This window comes from Nycticebus coucang, chromosome 8 (genome assembly GCF_027406575.1).
Source record: "Nycticebus coucang isolate mNycCou1 chromosome 8, mNycCou1.pri, whole genome shotgun sequence".
NCBI classification, from domain to species: Eukaryota; Metazoa; Chordata; class Mammalia; order Primates; family Lorisidae; genus Nycticebus; species Nycticebus coucang.
In genome coordinates this window covers 94,777,051-94,800,706 of record NC_069787.1, presented here as the reverse complement: position 1 = coordinate 94,800,706, position 23,656 = coordinate 94,777,051, and the positions used below count along the sequence as shown (strand labels likewise).

General features: G+C 49.8%; 3 protein-coding genes across 8 annotated transcripts in view; 2 read left to right on the top strand and 1 right to left on the bottom strand.

The window, feature by feature from the left end:
* Window positions 1-13,822, top strand: part of IP6K1 (inositol hexakisphosphate kinase 1) — an 82,719-nt gene extending 68,897 nt beyond the window's left edge. The window contains exons 3-6 of the mRNA XM_053599881.1: window positions 1,602-1,812; window positions 7,588-7,769; window positions 12,374-12,549; window positions 13,080-13,822. Of these exons, the coding sequence (XP_053455856.1) occupies window positions 1,602-1,812; window positions 7,588-7,769; window positions 12,374-12,549; window positions 13,080-13,613 (1,103 nt within the window). The 3' untranslated portion in view covers window positions 13,614-13,822. The remainder of the gene's footprint in view (window positions 1-1,601; window positions 1,813-7,587; window positions 7,770-12,373; window positions 12,550-13,079) is intronic.
* A 2,940-nt stretch (window positions 13,823-16,762) lies between these two features.
* On the top strand, window positions 16,763-19,265 carry GMPPB (GDP-mannose pyrophosphorylase B). 2 transcript variants are annotated; one of them, XM_053600038.1, is made up of 10 exons: window positions 16,763-16,919; window positions 17,039-17,172; window positions 17,305-17,385; window positions 17,476-17,524; window positions 17,661-17,803; window positions 18,018-18,176; window positions 18,263-18,341; window positions 18,415-18,542; window positions 18,625-18,807; window positions 18,891-19,265. In XM_053600038.1, exons 2-10 carry the CDS (start codon window positions 17,044-17,046, stop codon window positions 19,020-19,022), a joined length of 1,083 nt encoding a protein of 360 aa, XP_053456013.1. In that variant the 5' UTR covers window positions 16,763-16,919; window positions 17,039-17,043; the 3' UTR covers window positions 19,023-19,265. The 2 variants fall into 2 exon arrangements, with proteins under 2 accessions (XP_053456013.1, XP_053456014.1); XM_053600039.1 differs by lacking the exon at window positions 16,763-16,919 and having other exon boundaries at window positions 17,038-17,172; window positions 17,309-17,385.
* The window catches only part of RNF123 (ring finger protein 123), a 27,299-nt gene continuing 22,879 nt past the window's right edge, over window positions 19,237-23,656 (bottom strand). For 2 of the 5 annotated variants that reach the window (XM_053600030.1, XM_053600032.1), the window contains 4 exons: window positions 20,365-20,507; window positions 19,883-19,977; window positions 19,668-19,753; window positions 19,237-19,589 (listed from right to left, as the gene is read on the bottom strand). In XM_053600030.1, the coding sequence (XP_053456005.1) occupies window positions 19,469-19,589; window positions 19,668-19,753; window positions 19,883-19,977; window positions 20,365-20,507 (445 nt within the window). In that variant the 3' untranslated portion in view covers window positions 19,237-19,468. The other 3 variants (XR_008381787.1, XM_053600031.1, XM_053600033.1) reach the window with 3 other exon arrangements.

Here is a 23,656-nt window from a genome sequence, read left to right as displayed (position 1 = left end):
TTTTATCCCATCAGCCAACCTTTGCCTCTTCAGTGGGGAATTCAATCCATTGACATTTATTGAGAGAATCGATAAGTGTGGTGGAATTCTATTCATCTTATTATGAGATAGTTTGTTGTATAGTTTTATCCTTTGTGCCATTGGGGAAGCTAAGCTCTGGCCTTTGGCTTCTAGGTGTTTACTTTGGTGGTGCTCCATTGTGGTGTTCAGTATTGAGAATAAGTCTAAGTATTTCCTGTAGGACTGGTCTTGTGATGAATTTCCTCAGTGCTTGTATATCTGCCCAAGATTTGGTTTCTCTATCAGTTTGGAAGCTAAGTTTAGCAGGATACATGATTCTGGGCTGAAAATTATTTTGTTTAAGGATGTTGAAGGTGAATGATCATGCTGTTCTGGCTTGGAAAGTTTCAGCCAGAAAGTCTGCTATCATCCTAATGGCTTTGCCCTTATAGGTCAGTTGGTGCATATTCCTAGCTGCTTGCAGATTTTTCTCCTTCATCTTGACTTTGGACAGGTTTATTACATGTGTCTTGGAGAGGCTGTTAGAGTTGAGATGACCCGGGGTTCGACATCCATCTGAAAGGAGTGTGTCAGGATCTTCAGTAAAACTTGTGAAGTTTTGGGTGGTGCTTGTGGCTCAGTGGGTAGGGCACCGGCCCCATATCCTGAAGGTGGTGGGTTCAAACCTGACCTCCCCCAAACTGCAACAAAAAAATAGCCAGGTGTTGTGGCGGGTGCCTGTAGTCCCAGCTACTCAGGAGGCTGAGGCAAGAGAATCGCCTAAGCCCAAGAGCTGGAGGTTGTTGTGAGCTGTGATGCAATGGCACTCTACTGAGGGCAATAAAGTGACACTGTGTCTCTAAAAAAAAAAAAAAAAAAAAGGGCGGCACCTGTGGCTCAACGGAGTAGAGCACTGGCCCCATATGCTGGAGGTGGTGGGTTCAAACCCAGCCCCGGCCAAAAACTGCAAAAAAAAAAAAGAAAGGATGACTTACACCCTGGGTTAGCTGCAGTAGAACAGGGCCCAGCCTGGGCTCTTCGTGGCAGACCTAGAGGACACTCTTGAGCAGAGTGTGAGGGGAAGCCTAAGGGACAAAATTGAAAGGCATTCAAACAAGTAAAACAGGAATATACAAACAGAATAACTTCCTGGAAAGGCAGCCATCTACAAAAGAAAGCCAGGGTACAAATGTGAAGCCTTCTAAAGTGAGACATGAGTTTAATGTAATGGGACTGTGGAAAAAGAAGAAAAAATCCATTTCACTTTGATGTTGCAAGGTTTTTTTTTCCCCCCATAAGGGCCCAGTGACTGGGGCATTCCACCCCTGGAGAGAAGAAAATGAACCAAAGAAGAATAGTCTCGGTTTGGCATCTTGACATATTTGTAAATGTTTATCACCAATTTTCAGATTATAGTATGATGGATGGTCATCTGTATTTTAGAAAGATGGGTGTCTGCTGGCTGTTCTTTCTACATCAATCCATAGTTGGTTCAGTGTAGGTGATGTCTGTGTGCTGTGGGAAAGTAAGTGCCAACAGTCTATTCTGCATGGACCCAGGTTGTGTCGACATTTGTTGATTGGCTGTCTTTTTTCCAACAGGTGTGGTATCTGTCTGTTTTGAGGGGGACAGTGATGGTTACATCAACTTGGTGGCTTACCCTTATGTGGAAAGTGAGACTGTGGAACAGGATGACACACCAGAACGGGAGCAACCCCGGCGCAAACACTCCCGCCGGAGCCTGCACCGGTCAGGCAGTGGTAGTGACCACAAGGAGGAGAAAGCCAGCCTATCTCTTGAGACCTCTGAGAGGTAAGAGGGTGATGAACCAAGCTGCAAGGTACATGTCTTGCCCTATTGGCACAAGCACTCAGAGCATATCTAGAAACCTGACACATCATGGGGCAGCAGGGCTTGTGATAGGGAGGATGTCGGTATTCTCAGGACACCCACACAGGTGTGGCCTCTTCTATGCAGTGTATCACCCCAGTGATGCCACCCATGTATGGCTGTAGCTGGTTGAAAGGGAAAGTGAATCTCTGTCAGCCCTTTGGAAGCAGGGATGCCTTATGCTAGTGACAAAAGTTTCTCTGGCTTTGGGTGGCGCCTGTGGCCCCATATACCGAGGGTAGCGGGTTCAAACCCGTCCTCTGCCAAACTGCAACCAAAAAATAGCCAGGCGTTGTGACGGGCACCTGTAGTCCCAGTTGCTCGGGAGGCTGAGGCAAGAGAATCGCGTAAGCCCAAAAAAAGCTGGAGGTTGCTGTGAGCCGTGTGACGGCATGGCACTCTATGGGTGGCAAAGTGAGACTCTGTCTCTACAAAAAAAAAAAAAAAGTTTCTCTGGCTTTCTGTTATATCTCACCCTCCTTAAGACAAAAAGATCAAAACACATTGGTCAGCGAGGCTCCAGAAGTTTTAAAGTGTCTTTAAAAAAAAAAAGCTTGGGTTCTGTGCACATAGTACAGTGGTTACGGCACTGGCCATATACACTGAGGGTGGTGGGTTCCAACCTGGCCCGGACCAGCTAAACAACAATGACAATTGCAACAACAAAATAGCCGGGCGTTGTGGCAGGCACCTGTAGTCCCAGCTACTTGGGAGGCTGAGGCAAGAGAATCATTTAAGCCCAAGAGCTGTGACTCATTCCACAGTTAATACATTGACTGACATAGAAAGAAAATTTTTTTTTCCCTTGAGGCCATGGTGTTTTATTAGGTCAAGCACATTAACTGCCACATGAATTGTATTTAACTCATGCAAGTTTTCAGCCCGGGGCTTCATGAAGCATATATAGTAGTCCTTCTGTAAGCTGATGACCCAAGGGACTATAACAAACTAGTCAACATACAGAGGTGGTCAACATAAGGAACTAGGCCTATGGTACTGATATATATATGGTGCATGTCTGGTCTGTGAAAATGAGATCAACTTAAGGAGGTGGTCGATGTAGAGGTGGTCAACTCTGGAGGTTCTGTATAATTCATGTCTTTGCTCTCTGTAGAATGCCATGATGTCATAGGTCACAACAACCTCAAACTCCTGTGCTGAAGCTATCCTCTTGCCTCAGCCTCCCAAGAAGCTGGGTCTATAGGTGGCTGCCACAATCCCCGGCTAGTTTTTTCTATTTTTAGTGGAGAGGGGGTCTTGCTCTTGTTCTTGCTCAGGTTGGTCTCCACTTCCTGAGCTCAAGCAGTCCACTTGCCTCAGCCTCTCAGAGTGTTAGGATTACAGGTGTGAGCCATCTCGCCCAGCCTAACTCACATGTCTGTTGATGTATCTTGACCTAATAAAACGTGGTACCCATAGCTCGGCGCTCGTAGCACAGTGGTTACAGCACCAGCCACATACACAGAGGCTGGCGGGGTTGAACCCAGCCCTGGCCAGCTAAACAACAATGACAACTGCAATAAAAAATAGCCGGGCTTTGTGGCGGACGCCTGTAGTCCCAGCTACTTGGGAGGCTGAGGCAAAAGAATCACTTAAGCCCAAGAGTTGGAGGTTGATGTGAGCTGTGATGCCATGGCAGTCCACTGAGGGCGACATAGTGAGACTCTATCTAAAAGATACAAATAAATAAAAATTTAAAAAACGTGGTTTTTCCTTGTATGGCAGGTCTCAGTGTACAAGAGACCTATGTGTATGTACGCTTCATGAGGCCTTGTCTCAAAATTAGCATAAGTTAAATATAGCTCACATAGCATTTAATGTGTTAAAAGAAAAAGGCCAGAAGTTCTGGAAAGGAGAGTGGTATTTGAAATTGCTGCAGTGCTTTGCTTCTGCTCTGAGCCACAGGCTTGCAATTTGCAGGGCACATGGTTTTACCAGTAGTGTGGTTTTCTTGGCTTATCAGTGTAGTAAACAGTACTTTAAGCAGAGATTTTTATGTTGGGGCATAAGGAAATTGTGGCAATGTTCCAGTATTTTCACTTGGACTTACTTTTCCACCAAAGCTCCTTTATAGTTTGACTTATTTTATAAATAATGGTGTCATGCTTTCTATAGGGACAAACCCTGTCCAGGAAAACACAGGTACTTTTGGGTATGCTCAAGGGTGGACTATATCCTGCTGTTTTTTCTTCCTTCTTCTAGGTCTAATGCAGAGATGTATCTAATGTACAGATACTAATAAGCATGATGTCTTCATATGATTTCTTTAAATCTTATTAGAGGAAACTATCCTACATGTTGTAGACAAAGATAGAACTGTTACTTAAATCCTTAGCAGTGGCTTGGTGCCTGTGGTTCATGCGGCTAAGGCGCCAGCCACATACACCTGAGCTGGGGGTTCGAATCCAGCCCGGGCCTGCCAAACAACAATGACAGCTGCAACCAAAAAATAGCCGGGCCTTGTGGCGGGCGCCTGTAGTCCCAGCTACTTGGGAGGCGGAGACAGGAGACTCACTTGAGCCCAGGAGTTTGAGGTTGCTGTGAGCTATGATGCCACAGCACTCTACCCAGGGCAACAGCTTGAGGCTCTGTCTCAAAAAAAAAAAATCCTTAGCAGTGACATCCCATATTCTACCCTGTATTCATTTAGTGTAAAACTATGTCCTTACTTTTTATTTGTCATAAAATATATGTAAGATAGAATTACCATTTTAACAATTTTTAAATGTACAATTCATTGGTATTAAGTATAGTCACATTATTACCCAGTTAATTTCCTCTTCCGCCTTCTCCTAGTCCCTGGCAACCACTATTCTGCTTTCCGTCCTTATGAATCTGCAGTTACCTCCTATGAGTAGAATCCTACAATGTTTGTACTTTTTTCTCTGAGTTATTTCAGTTTGCAAAATGTTTGAAAGTTCATCCACGGGTGGTGCCTGTGGCTCAGTGAGTAGGGTGCTGGCCCCATATGCCGAGGGTGGCGGGTTCAAACCCAGCCCTGGCCAAACTGCAACAAAAAAATAGCTGGGTGTTGTGGCGGGCGCCTGTAGTCCCAGCTGCTCGGGAGGTTGAGGCAAGAGAATCGCCTAAGCCCAAGAGTTAGAGGTTGCTGTGAGCCGTGTGACGCCACGGCACTCTACCCGAGGATGGTACAGTGAGACTCTATCTCTACAAAAAAAAAAAAAAAAAGTAAGTTCATCCACATAGCATGTACCAGAATTTCATTCCTTTTTATAACTGAGTAATATTTCATTGTATATATGTACCACATTATGTTCATGCATCCTTTGAGGGACAGTTGGGTTTATTTCTACCTTTTGTTTATTATGAATAATGCTGCTAGGGACATAGGCAAAAAGTATTTGAATCCCAGTTTTCAATTTTTTTTTTTTTTTTTTTACCATAGCCTTTTATTTCTAATACCTATTATGCTGTGAATTCATAGGGAAAAGGTTCCAGCAGCATGGGGAAGCACCTTTCCATTGAATGTGATCAAGCTTACTATGCCTATTATGATTTCTTAGGGAATAGTTTTGTACTGTTCATTGATTCTCTTGGTTCTCCTGTTTGACCTGTGTGCTATGCTGTACACCTATTATGCCATGAATTCATGAGGAATAGGTTCCAGCACTTTATGCTCCTGCTCAGCTGGTTCTCTTGGTTTTCCTGTGTGCTGTGCTGTACGCCTATTATGCCATGAATTCATAGGGAATGGGTTCCAGGAGCTCAGGCTCCTTTCTCTTGGTTCTCACAAAGTGTGCTTCTCTGAGTGGAGCAGGCTGGCACTTCAGTTGAACCCAGGTACCTTTCTCTTTGGCTTCCTTCTTTTTTGATCATTTCCTTTCACACGTTTTAGGAAGCTATCTCGGCTTTTAGAGTGCTTAATATGCTCAATAGGAGCATTAATTCTCTTGGCAAGAGGGCAGTGCCTGTGGCTTATTGAGTAGGGCGCCAGCCCCAGCCAAACTGCAACAAAAATAGCTGGGCATTGTCGCAAGCACCTGTAGTCCCAACTACTTGGGAGGCTGAGGCAAGAGAATCGCCTAAGCCCAAGAGCTGGAGGTTGCTGTGAGCTGTGACACCACGACACTCTACTGAGGGCAACAAAGTGAGACTCTGTCTCTAAAAAAAAAATTCTCTTGGCAAGAATCTTGCTCTTGTTTGTTTACAACAATGCCAACAGCATGCTGGGTAACATTGTAGACTCTTCCAGTTTTGCCATGGTAACATTTGTGGCATGCTTTTTGAACAGTACCCCTTCCCTTAATGTCTACAGTATCACCTTTCTTATAGATTTGCATGTATGTGGCCAAAGGAACAACTCCATGTTTTCTTTTCTTTCTTTCTTTTTGAGACAGAGCCTCAAAAAGAGGCTTGGGTAGAGTACCGTGGTGTCACAGCTCACAGCAACCTCCAACTCCTGGGCTTAGGTGATTCTCTTGCCTCAGCCTCCCAAGTAGGTGGGACTACAGGTGCCTGCCACAATGCCCAGCTATTTTTTGGTTGTAATTGTAATTGCTGTTTAGCGGGCGCGGGCTGGATTCAAACCCACCAGCTCTGGTGTATGTGGCTGGTGCCATAGCCGATTGAGATACAGGTGCCGAGCCACAACTCCATGTTTTCTAAAAGGCCTAGAGAACATGTATCAGGTACCTCTCCTCTTTCCTTTTGTATTTGTCATTTTGGTGAATTATTGGAAGATGGCATCCAGTCAAAAGGAAGGCCAGTTTTCAGTCTGGGGGGATATATACCTAGGAGTAGAATTGTTTTCTTTTGGGAGGAAGGCAGAGTCTTGGGCTCGCCCTGGGTAGAGAAGAGTGCTGTGGTGTCACAGCTCCCAGCAACCTCTAACTCTTGGGCTTAAGTGATTCTCTTGCCTTAGTCTCCCAAGTAGCTGGGACTACAGGCTCCGGCCACAACACCTGGCTATTTTTTTTGTTGTTGCGGTTGTTGTTTTAGCTGGCCCAGAATGGGTTTGAACCCCCCAGCCTCGGTGTATGTGGCCAATGCCCAAGCTATGGGCACTACCATAGAAGTAGAACTGTTAAGTGAGAGAACTCTATGATTAAGTTTTTGAGGAACTACAAATTGTTTTGGTGGCTGTGCCATTTTACATTACCACCAGTAGGGTATGAGAGTTTTCGTTGCTTCACATCTTGGGCAACACTTTTTTTTTTTTTTTTTTTTGAGACAGAGTCTCACTGTGTCACCCTTGGTAGAGTGCTATGGTGTCACAGCTCACAGCAACCTCAAACTCTTGTTAAGCAATTCTCTTGCCTCAGCCTCCCAAGTAGCTGGGATTACAGGCGCCCGCCACAGTGCCCAGCTACTTTTCATTGCATTTGTCATTGTTGTTTAGCTGGTGGGGGCCAGGTTCAAACCCACCACCTTTGGTGTATGTGGCTGGCGCCATAACCACTGGGTATGGGCGCTGAGCCAGGCAGTGCTTTTTAAAGTGGTATCTGTATTATATAATTTGATAAAAATTATGTTTCTGACAGTTTTCAAAGACACAGAAAACTACTCATATCATTTACTCACTTTTACTCATGGTATTTGCAGCATCCATGCTATCCATTATTAGGGTCTATGGGTGACAGATTAGGCTTGATCTAGATCTCCCCTACCATGTGTAGTGAGACCCCAGAGGATGACTTGCCTGAATCCTTTAACAATGTGTATGTTCTTCTTTCTTAGCTCCCAGGAGGCAAAGAGTCCAAAGGTGGAGCTTCACAGCCACTCTGATGTCCCTTTCCAGATGCTAGATGGCAACAGTGGTCTGAGTTCTGAGAAAATCAGCCACAATCCCTGGAGCTTGCGCTGTCACAAACAACAGCTGAGCCGCATGCGCTCTGAATCCAAGGACCGAAAGCTCTACAGTATCCTTGTTGCCTCTCCTTCAGCAGTGTCTACTGGAACCATAGGTCCGTCCCTTATTAAGGCACTGTCCAGCCTATGACTGAGGTCTTTCTCTGTCTAGGGGCCCCTCTTTATTCTTATCTTTATTTTTAATAGATTTCCTCTTCCTTTTCCTTTTACTTTCATAACATGTTTTATCTGCCTTTTGTATTTGTTAAGACTGAAACTTGAAACTTGACAGTCTAAAGGCCAGGGACAGTGGCTTAGACCTGTAATCCTAGCACTCTGGGAGGCTGAGGTAGGAGGATCACTTCAGGTCAGGAGTTCAAAACCAGATTGAGCAAAGGAAGACCCCCATCTTTACTAAAAATAGAAAAATTACCAGGCATGGTGGTGTGCACCTATAGTCTCTGCTACTTGGGAGTCTGAGGCAGAAAGATCACTTGAACTCAGAAGTTTGAGGTTGCTGTGAGTTAGGCTGAGGCCATGGCACAGCACTATAGCTGGGGCAACAGAGGGAAACTCTGTCTCAAAAAAAAAAAAAAAAAAACCCCAGACCTTGGTAGTCTAGTACAGTGCTGTCCAACAGAACTTTCTGTAATGATGAAAGTATTCTGTATCTGGTTTTCAATATGGTAGCCCCTGGCTACACTGAGTTGGTGATACGTGGCTACTGTGACTGAGGTACTGAGTTTTTAATTTAATTTTAATTAATTAAAATCTGAATTTAAATCACTACTTGTGGTTAGTGGCTACCATATTGATCAGTGCGTGTCTAGAATCTTATGTGCACATATAATTATCCCCTCTTAAAAGATTAATAATTTAAAAACTTATATTTTGGTTGGGTTTTTGTTTGGTGATAAACATCATATCTATACAACATAAAATACGTGTAGATTTAAGATGTTAAAAAATATAGGATGAGAATTCTTATAATTGTTCAGTATTTTGAAGCAGTAGACATAACTGAGCACTTTGTATATCTTCAGTCAGTGTTTTGTTTTTTTTTTTTTTTTTTTGGTAATCTACTTTCTTAGGTTGATTACTCAATTTTCACAGTAATTTTTGAGGAAGGAACTATTATTTCTGTTTTACAGATGAGGAAATGGAAGCATAGGGAGATTAAGTGTTTTACCCAGAGTTAGTGAATGGGCAAAACAGGATTTAAGAGCCCATGTTCTCTCTCAGGCACTGTTGAGATATTTCTTTAGCCTTTTTTAGATTTTATTGGCACTTGTTTATGGGTTATAGCTGGTGATAGGATTAATTGAGGGCCAAATACTATTTTCTGTAAGTCACTATTTTTTTTTTTGAGATAGAGCCTCAAGCTGTCACCTTGGGTCGAGTGTCGTGGCATCACAGCTCACAGCAACCTCCAACGCCTGGGCTTTAGCGATTCTCCTGCCTCTACCTCCCAAGTAGCTGGGACTATTGGCACCCACCACAATGCCTGGCTATTTTTTTTTTTTTTTTTTTTTTTTTTGTAGAGACAGAGTCTCACTGTACCGCCCTCAGGTAGAGTGCCGTGGCGTCACACGGCTCACAGCAACCTCTAACTCTTGGTCTTACGCGATTCTCTTGCCTCAGCCTCCCGAGCAGCTGGGACTACAGGCGCCCGCCACAACGCCCGGCTATTTTTTGGTTGCAGTTTGGCCGGGGCTGGGTTTGAACCCGCCACCCTCTGCATATGGGGCCGGCGCCCTACTCACTGAGCCACAGGCGCCGCCCGCCTGGCTATTTTTTGATTGTAGCCGTCATTGTTGTTTGGCAGGCCTGGGCTGCATTCAAACCCGTTAGCTCAGGTGTATGTGGCTGACACCTTACCCGCTTGAGCCATAGGCACCGAGCCTATAAGTCACTTTTAAAAGAATTAGGAGATTTAAAATACTCATCAACAGAGTGATGCTGATTGTCTATCCTCTAAGATATGATTGCTTTCCAGCACCTAAATATGGATTTGAGGCCCAGGCCATTAGACCCAATGATTTTTTGGCAGACATGTGACAAGCCGTATGCCTTTATATAAAAATTCAAATAAAAATAAGATTGTTACAGACAGTATATCTGGATGAAAACATGAATGTAAATGCTTGGGGACCATAGAGCAGTTTTGAGCAGAAGGGATAAGTTATAGTAGAACTTCTGTAAGTTGACAACCCAACGGTCTATAACAAACTTATCAACATATAGAAGTATTCAACATAAGGAACTAGGCCTGTTGTACTTAAACGTACATGTGCTACATGTGTGGTCTTTGAAAATTAAGTGAACTTAAGGAGGCAATCATTGTAGGGAGGTTGTCAACTATGGAGGTTCTACTGTGTATAGTTTTGCTCATTTGAAATTTAGTGAGAAAATGGCAAGATAGAAATTTAAATCCAGCCTTTTCTAAAGATTTGTATTTGGTAATGTTAGAATCTGATTTCTTTTTTTATAGTAATGCCAGAAGGATATCTTCCTTATTACTTGAGCTTGGATGAGGTGCTGGCTCAGCCTCCCAAGTAGCTGGGACTCCAGGCTTGGTTTATTGTTGGTGACAGGGATGTATCTAAATCTGCCAAATCTACTTTAGTTTGTGTAGCCTGCAAGATAGATCTAAAGCAGCAGTTCTCAACCTGTGGGTCACGACCTACAGGAACTGTATTAACTGCATTAAGGTTGAGAACCACTGATCTAAAGAATAATGAAAATAACAATGTCAGTAATTATTCAGCCATTTTTTTTTTTTTTGTAGAGACAGAGTCTCACTTTACTGCCCTTGGTAGAGTGCCGTGGCGTCACACGACTCACAGCAACCTCCAGCTCTTGGGCTTACGTGATTCTCTTGCCTCAGCCTCCTGAGCAGCTGGGACTACAGGCACCCGCCACAACACCCGGCTATTTTTTTGTTGCAGTTTGGCCGGGGCTGGATTTGAACCGCTACCCTCGGTATATGGGGCCGGCGCCTACTCACTGAGCCACAGGCGCCGCCCTATTCAGCCATTTTTAAAAGGAATAAAATTTGGATATATGCTTACAACATGGATGAACCCTGAAAACATTCTACTAAGTGAAACAAGCTAGACACAAAAGGATAAATATGTGATTCCACTTACAGGAGGTACCAAGAATGGACAAAATTCATATAGACCAGGCAGAGTGGCTCGTGCCTATAATCCTAGCACTCTGGGAGGCCAAGGTGGATGGATTGCCTGAGCTCAGTTGCCTGGGTTCAAGACTAGCCTCAGCCAGAGTGAGACCTCTTCTCTAAAAAATAGCCAGGCATTGTGGCAGGTGCCTATAGTCCCAGCTACTTGGGAGGCTGAGGCAAGAGAATCGCTTGAGCCCAAGAGTTTTGAGGTTGCTTTGATATGCGATGCCACAACACTCTACTGAGGATGACAAAGTGAGACTCTGTCTCAAAAAAAAGACAAAATTTATACAGACCGAAAGTAGACTAGAAGTTCCCTTGGGCTGGGAGGAGGGAGAATAGGGAGTTACTGTTTAATGGGCACAAAGTTTTAGTTTGGGAAGATGGGAAAGTTCTGCAGGTGGACAATGGTGAAAATGGCTGGGTGCGATGGCTCTCAATGCCTATAATCCTAGCACTCTGGGAGGCCAAAGTGGGTGTATTGCCTGAGCTTAGGAATTCAAGACTAGCTCCAGCAAGAGTGAGACCCCATCTCTACTAAAAGTAGAAAAACTAGCTGGGCATGGTGGCAGGTGCCTGTAGTCCCAGGTACTCAGGAGGCTGAGGGAAGAGGATTGCTTAAGCCCAGGGGTTTGATGTTGCTGTAAGCTATGATGCTACAGCACTCTACCCAGGAAGACACAGTGAGAGCCTGTCTCTTAAAAAAAAAAAAAAAAGGTTAAAATTTTGTTATGTGTCTTTTACCACACAAATTTTTTTTTTTTCCCAAAAAACAATAAGGGTTGGGTATGGTGGCTCATAGCTGTAATCCTAGCATTCTGGGAGGCCGAGGCAGGTGGATTGCCTGAGCTCACAGGTCTGAGACCAGCCTGAGCCAGAGCGAGACTCTGTCTCTAAAAACAGCAGGGCATTGTGGTAGGCACCTGAAGTCCCAGCTACTTGGGAGGCTGAGGCAAGAGAATTGCTTGAGCCCAAGAGTTTGGGGTTGCTGTGAGTTAGGACGCCATGGAGGTGACAGAGTAAGACTCTGTTTCAAAAAAAGGTTCTGTGCCTGTAGCAGAGTGGTTACAGCTCCAGCCGTATACACCAAAGGCTGGTGGGTTCAAATCAAACAACTAAACAGTTGTTTAGTGGGGCCAACTAAAACAACAATGACAACTGCAACCAAAAAATGGCTGGGCATTGTGGCAGGTGCCTGTAGTCCCAGCTGCTGGGAGACTGAGGCAGGAGAATCACTTGAGCCCAAGAATCTGAGGTTGCTGTGAGCTATGATGCCATACACTCTATCGAGGGTGACTCTGTGAGACTCTGTCTCAAGAAAGGAAAAAAAAAAAAAGAAATAATAGGCCTGTGGTGTGAAACCCATATTTGAGAGTTGGTAAGGTGAGTCTATATTGTATTAGGTCAGTGCCCCTTTTATAGAAAATCTTGGTTGTGCTTTCCTGGGGGCTGTGGTGAGTATGGTTGTTGTTATCCTTGACCGTGGCCCAGAGTTCCTCTTGCTTGAGAATGTGGTGCACCACTTTAAGTACCCCTGTGTGCTGGACTTAAAGATGGGAACCCGGCAGCATGGTGATGATGCCTCAGCTGAGAAGGCAGCCCGGCAGATGAGGAAGTGTGAGCAGAGCACGTCAGCTACACTGGGTGTCAGGGTCTGTGGTATGCAGGTGAGTCACTTCTGGTGAGAGTCTAGGTGCTGGTGCTTATATGTTTTGGATTGTGCCTATACCTGCCTGCCACCCATGCCTACCCATATTGGCCTGTAATCTCCTGTGAGAGGGACAAGTCCCCCACAGGGTACTGAGTGTGTCCTTAGAAGTGTATTCCCTGAGCCTTCCTGTCCTTATCTGGTGTTCAGGCACAGGGCCAGTGTGAGAGCCTTCTGCTTCGACAGTGGGGCAAGTAAAACTTTTGTCTGTCAACAAGATATTCCTAGTTAAGAGTCTAGCTGGGCCCTAGGGCTAGCCTTGGAGGAGGGCTTCAGAGGTGATGGCAGGGAATCCATAAGCCTAAAGTTGGTTTTCTCTTGGCTCTACAGGGGAAACCCAGGGAGAATGGGCCTGCCTGCTCCACTTGGAAGGATAAGCAGAAAAGTTTAGATTTATCAGAGTGCTTTCCAGGCAGCACTTTTCCCAGGGCATGATGAGGTCATCAGACTTCCCTGGTTCTCACTCTATCTTATCTCCTGGGATTTCAGGTGTACCAGCTGGACACAGGGCATTACCTCTGCAGGAACAAGTACTACGGCCGTGGGCTGTCCATCGAAGGCTTCCGCAATGCCCTCTATCAGTATCTGCACAATGGCCTGGACCTGCGACGTGACCTTTTTGAGCCTATTCTGAGCAAACTGCGGGGATTGAAAGCTGTGCTAGAGCGGCAGGCCTCCTACCGCTTCTACTCCAGTTCCCTGCTTGTCATCTATGATGGCAAGGAGTGCCGGGCTGAGTCCTACCTGGACCGCCGGTCTGAGATGCGTCTCAAGCACCTGGACATGGGGCTCTCTGAGGTGGCATCATCCTGTGGCCCTAGTACCAGCCCCAGCAGCACCAGCCCTGAGGCAGGTCCCTCCTCACCACCTAAAGTGGATGTCCGCATGATTGACTTTGCACATAGCACATTCAAGGGCTTTCGGGATGACCCCACTGTGCATGATGGGCCAGACAGAGGCTATGTATTTGGCCTGGAGAACCTCATCAGCATCATGGAACAGATGCGGGATGAGAACCAGTAGGCCCTGTTCTGGGCTCCTAGAAACCCCTTCCTCTCCACCCGCAGGCAGGGACCATTGCTCTGAACTCACCGTGAGGACACACAGACTTGCTTTTAAAGGGTTATATTTCTCTTTGGTGTAAACTAAAAGAAATGTTTTTAGCTGTAGCCTGGAATCCATATATATAAAGTGAAAGAGGGCAAAATATATGTCCTCTCAGCCAGGCTCCTTAGCTTTATGGCTCTGACTGCTGTGTCCTGGCTGACTTAGTGAGGAAGAGGTGCCCCTGGTGGGCTTGACAGCAGGGACAGGATGCCCTGGGACATTGGTTTCTCTTACCTAGGTCTTTGGGGTCTGTGGCTGCAGGGCCCTGCTAATTATCAGGTGAAGCCCTGGGCTGGTGCAGGGCTTCCTCCCCCTACCCCCCAATGTCCACTTGTCCCTTTTTCCTCAGAAGTAGAAGGGATTTGGCTCCCATCTCTTGGGGGCTTTCCAGTTTTGTGGTGTGGATGTCAGTTAACTCTTTAATAGATGCCCTCAGGGCACCACAGTCTTGCACACAGCTGGATCCATCCTTGGGTCTGACCTTAGCATGGAACTAGATTAATGAACCTGGACTAAAGCCAACTCATGGCAGCGGGCAGGCCCTAGGTTTCATAGGCACCTATTAGCACGAGAACCTCCTCTGCCTGCAATCCCAGCCAGCTTCACTCACCAAGATCCCTTGCCTAAGGAGGCACTCCTTTGTGCCTCACTGAAGGGAGTTGCAGCTCTGTTTGCCAAGAAGAATGGATATCCTAGTATGCCTCAGGGCCTCTGGTGGCTCTGGCCCAGCCAGTATTTGCAGTTCTTGTGCTGTGGGTGGGAATCCTCCTCCTCTAGTTTGGGCAGCTGTGCTGCCACTGGATGGGGTCCTCCCAGGGTTCTAGGGCTGTGGTCCGCTCAGGGTCTCACATTTCCACAGGCCAAGCTCAAGGCAGCAGCCCTTTGTGAGTCATTCCAGGACCTGGGCTTGGAAGGAGAACTTTAAGCTTGTCTGTTCATAGGGACATTGTCTGAGCTCTAAGTTCAGGTGCCCAGATTCTTCTAATGAGAGCTTTGTCTGATGAATCCTGGGGTCTGTTTATCCATGTGTCCACCTGCCATCCCCCATCTTTTGAGATCCTTCCCTAGGGTGTAGCCTTGCTCATTAGTACATACTGATTTCCTCCTTACTTTCCTCAGCAAAAAACTCTTTCCTGTTTCTGAGGTGAGCTTTTGCCCCTTTGCCCTCCCTCTGCAGGTGCTACCTTTTTATAAAGACTTGGTAGCAGAAAGAATTGTAGGTAGAGTTTCCCTGCTGACCCAGCACCCTTCTGTGGGCTTCAAGTATGGACCTCAACACTGACAGTGGGGCAGTTAAGGCTCAAGGTTTTTGTCATTTTTGCTGCCAGCCCTTAGTGGCACAGAAACCTCTAAAACAGGATGTGACACTGAACTCAGCCATTGCCAAGGTTAATACCCTGTTTTCTGAGCCTAGGGCCAGTGTCATTGTCACTTTTGGCAGGTTCCTGTTTTAGCATTAAAAGCCAGCCAGCTAGCCTGTATCTGTGAGAGGCCTTGGTAACTGATGGAATAATTTTCCAGCCTCTTAAATGGGCTCCTTACATGAGAGAGTGGATCCCTTCTCTCAGCACTCTGACCCTGGTGCCAGTCTGGGGCAGGTTCCCATTCCTTGGGCCTGGGAGGTGCAACTTGCCTGTTTCGGGTTAAAAATGACCACTTCTCTGCTGTACCATTTTGTGGCTTCAGTCATGGGGGTAGTAGCTGTTAGTCATTCCCTGGTAGGGTACAGGATAAAACAAAGGGTCTGTAGCCATTCGTGACTGCCTGGGGGTGTTCTGTGCCTCCCAAGTTCTAGATTATGGGAGCAAATGCTGCCCCCTTCTGTTGCTCCTCGTAGCGAGGGAGCCTGCCCCACTAGATACAGTGTTTGGCAGTAAGGAGTGGAAAGGCCTGGAATTTGCTGCTGCTCCCCCAGGGCAGGGCCCCTCTTTTCAGCACTTTGAACCTGGATACCCAGCCCTGTTATCTGATGGTGGTGGGCAAGTGTGTGTGCATACTTAACTGCCACCGCTTTTTCCCTGCCCCAGGTCAGAGGGCCCTGTCCCTGCCAGGCCCTGCCTTCCCAGCCCTAACTTGGGACCAAAGTGCAACATGGGATCATGGGTTTGGGGTTGCCGAGGTGACTCCTCTCTGTTGTGCTTCCCTGGGCTAAGCCCACACCAGCAGAGGGAGGGGAGGCATGATGGGTGGTGCTTCAAAGAGGAAGGGGACCAGTATAGCTAGGGACCCTACCCCCCTTCTCCTTCTGTGGGTCTATGCAGTGGGCATGGGGATTCCCACCAAGGGGCAGGGGGTCCTGTGCTAGTTCAGTAGCCGCTGTTCATGCGCTCACACCTGGCCACATGCACGTTCCCTAGATTCAAATTGCTTTGAACTTTAAAGCTGTACAATTTGGTTATGTTTGTGCCGATTTAAATAATGAGAGAAAAAAAAAAAAGGACAACCCTGGGAAAGGCCTAATTTTTTCGCTTCTCGGGGAACTGTAAGACCTCGCGTTCTGTGAATCGCTCCCTGCTGCCCTTTTCCAAGCCTGTCCACACCGGCTGAGGCCTGCATCTGGATACTACACGTGGCTCCGGCCGCAGTTGCGCGTTTTCTCGGGACCTTGCCTGTGGGGGAGGGGAGTGCTTGGGCTGAGCCCTCCCCTTTCTGTACACCTGGCGCTGCCCACCCTGCTTGTGTCTGAGGTCTTGTATGTCAAAATAAAGCCGCTAGAAACAGTCGTGTTGGTGTCCTTGTGAAAATCCCGCTATTTCCGGGTAGTAAGGCTGGCAGCCTGCTAAACCAATCCACGGCCCCCAGTCCCTTCTCCGCGCTGGAGTACAGGGGGAGAGGCCAGGGGCAGGGCAGGGTTGGAAACCGCCGTTCCGTGGACAACCCATGAACCTGTAGGAAATTAGGCCTCGCCCTTGGCGCCAGTTCCGCCTTTGGATCTGCCAGTGGGCTGCTGACCCGCCTGTTCCGGCCTCGGTTTCCATGGCAGCCTGGCAAGCTCGGGCTCTCATTGGCTACGTCTTACGCAGCGACGTTCCCCCTCTGTCGGTCGCCGGCGGCCGTGCCACGTATACAACAACCGATTGGCCCGCCAGGGGTACGACACTGCCCGCGCCAGGTCCGGCCTGAGTCGGGCCCCTGTCCTATATCCTGCATCGTGTGGTGGGTTGTGGCTGCCCCAGATCCGGCATCAGAACAGACCGGGAGGGCGAAGTGGAACCAGAGTCGGTCAGTCAGGCTGGTGAAGGGCGCGGGGCCGAGGATGGCGGTGGGAGTGTGTGGCAGGGGACGGCGTGGCAGGCGGCAGGCACCTCGGAGCCCAAGACTCACTCTCCCGTCGCCCGCAGGTTCGATGAAGGCACTGATCTTGGTGGGCGGCTATGGGACGCGGCTACGGCCGCTGACACTGAGCACCCCGAAGCCACTGGTGGACTTCTGCAATAAGCCCATCTTGTTGCACCAAGTGGAGGCGCTGGCCGCGGTAATGCCCGGGATTGGGATCTGGGTCTTGGTCGTACCTGGCTGGACAAGGGACGGACGGCTAGCACTGGGAGTTAGGAAGGGCCGTACCTTCCAGCTGAGCCCGCCTGTTAGCCTGCGTTCTGTCCGGCAGGCAGGCGTGGACCACGTGATCCTGGCCGTGAGCTACATGTCACAGGTGTTGGAGAAGGAAATGAAGGCGCAGGAACAGAGGGTGAGGCACGGACTCTTGGCCCTTATTCTTGGTCTTTGCTCACCTTCCCAACTTGGCAGGTGAATCTAACTGGGACCTTCTTCATTCCAGTTGGGAATCCGAATCTCCATGTCCCATGAAGTGGAGCCTTTGGGTACAGGTCAGTAGAGACAGGAATATTCTTCGGGGAGGTTAGGGCCAGGCAAGAGGTAAGACCCATCCTGGATTGGGCCTGCTGAGCCTGAACCCAGGGATTCAGATCCCTAGCAAGGTGGTGACCTGCTCTTTCCCCCTAGCTGGGCCCCTGGCATTGGCCCGTGACCTGCTCTCTGAGACTGCAGACCCTTTCTTCGTCCTCAATAGTGACGTGATCTGCGATTTCCCTTTCCAAGCCATGGTGCAGTTCCACCAGCACCATGGCCAGGAGGGCTCTATCCTGGTAAGAAACCAGGTCTTACATCTCTTTTGATATTTCCACCCCTATGCCTGGCCTTCCCTGGCCCTCAGACTTGAATTACCCTCTTACGTTATGGATGCAGAAGCTGTGCAGTATTAATCTTTAAGCATTTGGGAGCGAATCCCTGAGATTTGGGACAGCATGCACATCAAAGCTCAGGAACACTGGACTAGGCTTGAGGTGCCTCTGCATTCAGGTGACCAAGGTGGAGGAACCCTCCAAGTACGGTGTGGTGGTGTGTGAGGCTGACACAGGTCGAATTCACCGGTTCGTGGAGAAGCCACAGGTATTTGTGTCCAATAAGATCAACGCAGGCATGTACATCCTGAGTCCTGCAGTGCTGCAGCGCATCCAGGTGTGTAGGAGACAGCTTCTGGGTGGGCTGGGGTGGGGCAGGCCATCACCACTATGATCCTCCTTACGAGCTGCCTACTCCCACAGCTGCAGCCTACATCCATTGAGAAGGAGGTCTTCCCTGTTATGGCCAAGGAGGGGCAGCTATATGCCATGGAGCTGCAGGGTGAGGCAGGAAGGCCACAGGGTGGGGGTGGTCTGTGGCTGGGCTGAGCCCCCTGATGCATCCCTCCCTACAGGCTTCTGGATGGACATTGGGCAGCCCAAGGATTTCCTCACTGGCATGTGCCTCTTCCTGCAGTCAGTGCGGCAGAAGCAGCCTGAGCGACTATGCTCAGGCCCTGGCATTGTAGGCAACGTGCTGGTGGTGAGGCTCTTGCTCAACCCATCATAATGCCCTCAGTCTTGGGAGACAAATGGCCCACTTTTATTTTCTCTACTGCTCTCAGGACCCAAGTGCCCGCATTGGCCAGAACTGCAGCATTGGTCCCAACGTGAGCCTGGGTCCTGGTGTGGTAGTGGAGGATGGTGTGTGTATCCGGCGGTGTACAGTGCTGCGGGACGCTCATATCCACTCCCATTCCTGGCTGGAGTCGTGCATTGTGGGCTGGCGCTGCCGTGTGGGCCAGTGGGTAAGCCTGCAGGCTAGGTTAAGTGGGGAGAGCAACAGGGAGTGTGCCTGTCTCACTGACAAGATTTATCCTCTCTCTCCAAGGTTCGCATGGAGAACGTGACAGTGCTGGGCGAGGATGTCATAGTTAATGATGAGCTATACCTCAATGGAGCTAGTGTGCTGCCACACAAGTCTATTGGCGAGTCTGTGCCAGAGCCTCGCATCATCATGTGAGGATGATGGGGCTGGTCAAGCCCTGGTTTTCCAATTGTTAAGGGGAACACTGGCCTGATACATCAGAAGACCCTGGACTTGTTGCCATTTGGGCAGGATTGGATGAGGCTGAAGCTGGTGGACACCTGCCTTCTCATGTGAATATAATCTGGCAGAACCTCTGCTGGGCACTCTCCACAAACTCTACTCCCTCAAGAAGGGCCGGGGCCAGGGCTGTGTGGAATAATAATTTAATGCTCACTGCGGCCCTGACTGAAAGTCAAGCTCAGGCACAATTAGGGCTATGCCCGGGCTCCCACTAATGAAGCTATAGGCAGGCAAGAAGAGGATGGATGTGGTGGGGGTGAGAGTGTTATAGGTAGCAGGGCAAAGGGAGCTCATAAATTTGGCCCAGCCCGGGCCTGGATTCAAAGGTGAAGTTTCCAGTGTGTTGCAGGCTGTAAGGGTTAGGCAGCTGAGGAGGAGGTACTTGTATTGGCTGCTTTTTCCCAGTCCTCTACAGAAATGATGGTGGCTTTGCAGAAGAAGCAATCCTTGTTGTTCATCAGGTGCTGGTTGATGCAGGCTCTACAACAGTGGAGGGGTGAGGGCTGTCCTGTGTGTTCCTACTGCTCTCCCCCCACCAAGCCCATGGGGCCTACTTACTTGCAGGACTTGTGGCCACAGGGCTGGAACACAGCAGAGATGGGATGGGCATAACAGATTGGGCAGAGGTCCTCCTCACTGGTGGGCTGCAGGGAGGACAGCGGAGGGTGGGTTGGAGTTGGATGCCCAGATAAATGGACGTACACTGTGCCCACATAAGAGTGCACACATGTTCAAATAGCATGGACTTTGGTGTATACTCTAGTCCCACTCACCAGGGAGGCAGCTGCTGCCTGGGCAGATGCTGAGGTCAAGTGTGCCAGCATCTGTTCCACTTGGGCCAACTCCTCAGCGCTGATATAATCCGTATCTGGGGAGTGGTAGGTAGAATCAGGCCAAATGTGGCCCAAGAACACGGTATCCCTTGAATATTCCCAGCCTGGGGCGGCGCCTGGGGCTCAGTCGGTAAGGCGCCGGCCCCATATACCGAGGGTAGCGGATTCAAACCCAGCCCCGGCGGAACTGCAACCAAAAAATAGCCGGGCGTTGTGGCAGGCGCCTGTAGTCCCAGCTACTTGGGAGGCTGAGGCAAGAGAATCGCTTAAGCCCAGGAGCTGGAGGTTGCTGTGAGCTGGGTGAGGCCACGGCACACCGAGGGCCATAAAGTGAGACTATGTCTCTACAAAAAAAAAAGAATATTCCAGCCTGGGAATTTGCTGTTTTCAAGGCACCTGACCGCCTTCCCCACCCCACTCACAGCTCTGCAGGGAGAAGCGCTTCCGGTCAGGGACTGGCAGGGCAGTGCCAGGTGCTGGGGGCTCTGGCTGCCCCAGGAGATAGGATATTGAGCGGAGCTGAAAGCAGGGATCTGCCAGAAGCACTGATGTGGCTCTTTCTGTCCTAGGTAGGGAAGAGTGCAACTGTAGTCAGAAGGCTTTGGAGCCTGTCTGAAATTAATCTCTAACAGGGGGAAGGAAGAGTGGGTGCCATGACACGTGCATTTTTATCTCCTTTCGACCCTCACATTTTGTTTAGCAGACCCCCAGTAAGTCCTAGATCCCTGTAAGATCCTACCCAGCCTAATTAACAGTTTAAAAGGGCTTAGGGAAGCCACCAAATTAATCCTTAAAAAATCACTTAAAATAAACACAAAAAACATTAACAGAAGCTTAGAGATATTCTTCCCACACTAACTTTTACTCCTCCAAGAGAGGAGAGCTACGGGAAGCTGTTGCCCAAAGGCAGGCTGGGACACTAGGGTCGGACTTGCGTCCTCTCTGACAGCCACAGGGGACAGCTTAGCGCTAAGACGCAGCCGCCCCGCCCCCCGAAACAAGAACCAATAGGAGCTAGGGTCCCGCCCACTGGGCCACCCCATGCCCGACTAGTATTTAGAAACCAACCCGGAACACGCCCGGAGAGAGATAGGAAAGCTGAAGGTTGCCTCATGACCTGGGAATGAGGGAGCAGAAGCAGTCGGCCGCGCGGGGCAGAACCTGCATCGTGCCTCCTTAGTCATGAGCTGTCTGGTGCCACGGACGTCCAACCAGAGAAGTGGGTGAGTCCTGGAGCTGTGACCTGCACAGAGCTGCCCTGCCCTATCCCTGGTAGTCACAACCATGGCCCGGCTGGTGATGCTGGGCACACTCCTGTGCATGTCGCGGGTTGGATTAGGCACCCGGGACTCGGAAGACTTCCCACCCCTTGCATCCCACAGCTGCCCCTACAAATGCGTCTGCGCCGCCGATCTGGTGAGCTGCGCAGGGCTTGGGTTGCAGGACGTGCCGGCCGTGTTACCTGCCGCTGCTGCAGACCTCGACCTGAGCCACAACGCACTCCAGCGCCTGCGCCCCGGCTGGCTGACGCCCCTTTCCCGACTGCGCGACCTACGACTAGGCCACAACAGGCTCGATGTACTGGGTCGCGGTGTCTTCACCAATGCCAGCGGCCTGAGGCTGCTCGATCTATCATCTAATGCCTTGCGGGCGCTCGGCCGCCACGACCTCGAGGGGCTGGGGGCGCTGGAGAGGCTGTTTCTGTTCAATAACCACCTGGTGCACTTGGATGAACATGCCTTCCACGGCCTGAGCGCGCTCAGCCATCTCTACCTGGGTTGCAACAAACTCGCGTCCTTCTCTTTCGATCACCTGTACGGTCTGGTTGCGACCCACCTGCGTACTCTGGATCTCTCCTCCAACCGGATAGGACACATCTCCGTACCAGAGCTGGCTGCACTACCAGCCTTCCTCAAGAATGGCCTCTACTTGCACAACAATCCGCTGCCCTGTAACTGCCACCTTTACCACCTTCTGCAGCGCTGGCACCAGCGGGGCCTAAGCGCCGTGCGTGACTTTGCCCACGAGTACATGTGCCTGGTCTTCAATGTACTCACGTCCCGCGTGCGCTTCTTTGAGCACAGCCGAGTCTTCGAGAACTGCACTGCTGCCCCAGCTTTCAGCCTAGAGCGGCCGGAAGAGCAGCTGCATGCGCAGGTGGGTCGGTCCCTGAGGCTATACTGCAACACCAGCGCGCCGGCCCTGCGCATCGCCTGGGTTTCACCACAGCATGAGCTGCTCATGGCGCCAGGATCCCGCGACGGTAGTATCACAGTGCTGGCAGACGGCAGCTTGGCCATAGGAAACGTGCAGCAGCGGCATGCGGGCGTCTTCGTGTGCCTGGCCACGGGGCCCCGCCTGCACCACAACCAGATGCACGAGTACAACGTGAGCGTGCATTTCTCTCGCCCAGAGCCAGAGGCCTTCAATACAGCCTTCACCACGCTTCTGGGCTGCGTTGTGGGCCTGGTGCTCGTGCTGCTCTACCTGTTCGCGCCACCGTGTCGCGGCTGCTGCCGCTGCTGCTGCCGCCGTACCTGTCGCTGCTGCCGCCGCTGGCCCCAAACACCCAGCCCGCTCCAGGAGCTGAGTGCACAGTCCTCGGTGCTCAGTGCCACACCGCCAGATGCGCCCAGCCGCAAGGCCAGTGTCCACAAGCATGTGGTCTTTCTGGAGCCAAGCAGGGGGGACTTCAATGGCCGCGTGCAGCTGGCGGTAGCTGAGGACTTCGATCTCTGCAACCCTGTGGGCCTGCGGCTTAAGGCTGGCTCTGAGTCTGCTAGCTCCACAGGCTCAGAAGGTCTCATGATGACTTAGGCTACCTAGGACCCCCCACTCAGGCCCCCCACCCCTGCTACTTGCCTTGCTCCCTGCTGCAGCCCAGAGAACTATCAAGATGCTGGAGAGAAGCACTGTGCCTGGTTCCCCAGACTCCTGTGTGGGCCTGACTTGAACCACAATGGCCCTACTTACTCACTGGTGGGACATGTAGGGTCTCCAATTTGCCTCCTGCTCTGCCCTGGCAAAGGCCCCAAACCCTTGTAGGGCCTGCTAGTAGTGCTGGCTTTCCCTGGGACTACCCAGGGCCCAAATGCCCAGTGAAGCAGCTGTCCTATACAACTCAAGGAGTGGTACAGAAGAGATGAAGTGTAATCCCTTTCCAAGGTGCTGAGGAAGGAGTGGGTCCTCAGGGGTAAAGGAGGAGGTCTCTGTAAGAAGATCTAGCCCCTAAGCCCAGGATAGGAAGAGGAAACATGCCCTCCCTCTGGTGAAATAGGACCCTCCCATTCACCAATATCCAACCTACTGAAAACTTCACAACTTCAAGCTGAGTCTGGGAGGCAGGCATTAGGCAGGTAAAGCCTCCTTGAGAGACTCCTGGGGGGTCTGGCCTGAGCTCCAACCAGAGTGGCCCTGCACTCACTGGCCAGGGGCATCCAGCTGTCACTCTGAAGGCAGAGCCCATTGCATAGGCTTACAAGACAGCTGTGAAGAGCACTGTGCCCTGCCCCTGCCCCCAACTCCTCCCACTCTCGCCCCTTGTTTATCAGCAGTAAAAAGCCTAGTGAACATGCCAAGCTAGGAAGGCTGAGCCGGAACTAGATGTCTCTTGAGGGCAGGAACCTCTTAAAGGTTGGCACGGGTCTCAGCCTAATGGCTGAGGCAGTGTCCTGGCTTTATGTGTATCTTGCAATGTAGGGAGGCAGGGAGGAG

Excerpts from the sequence above, each read along its gene's own strand:
- GMPPB (XM_053600038.1), top strand. The coding sequence starts at position 17,044 with ATGAAGGCACTGATCTTGGTGGGCGGCTATGGGACGCGGCTACGGCCG. Across the intron at positions 17,386-17,475 it reads TGAAGGCGCAGGAACAGAGG|TTGGGAATCCGAATCTCCAT; the intron begins GTGAGGCACGGA and ends TCTTCATTCCAG. Across the intron at positions 18,543-18,624 it reads TTGTAGGCAACGTGCTGGTG|GACCCAAGTGCCCGCATTGG; the intron begins GTGAGGCTCTTG and ends TACTGCTCTCAG.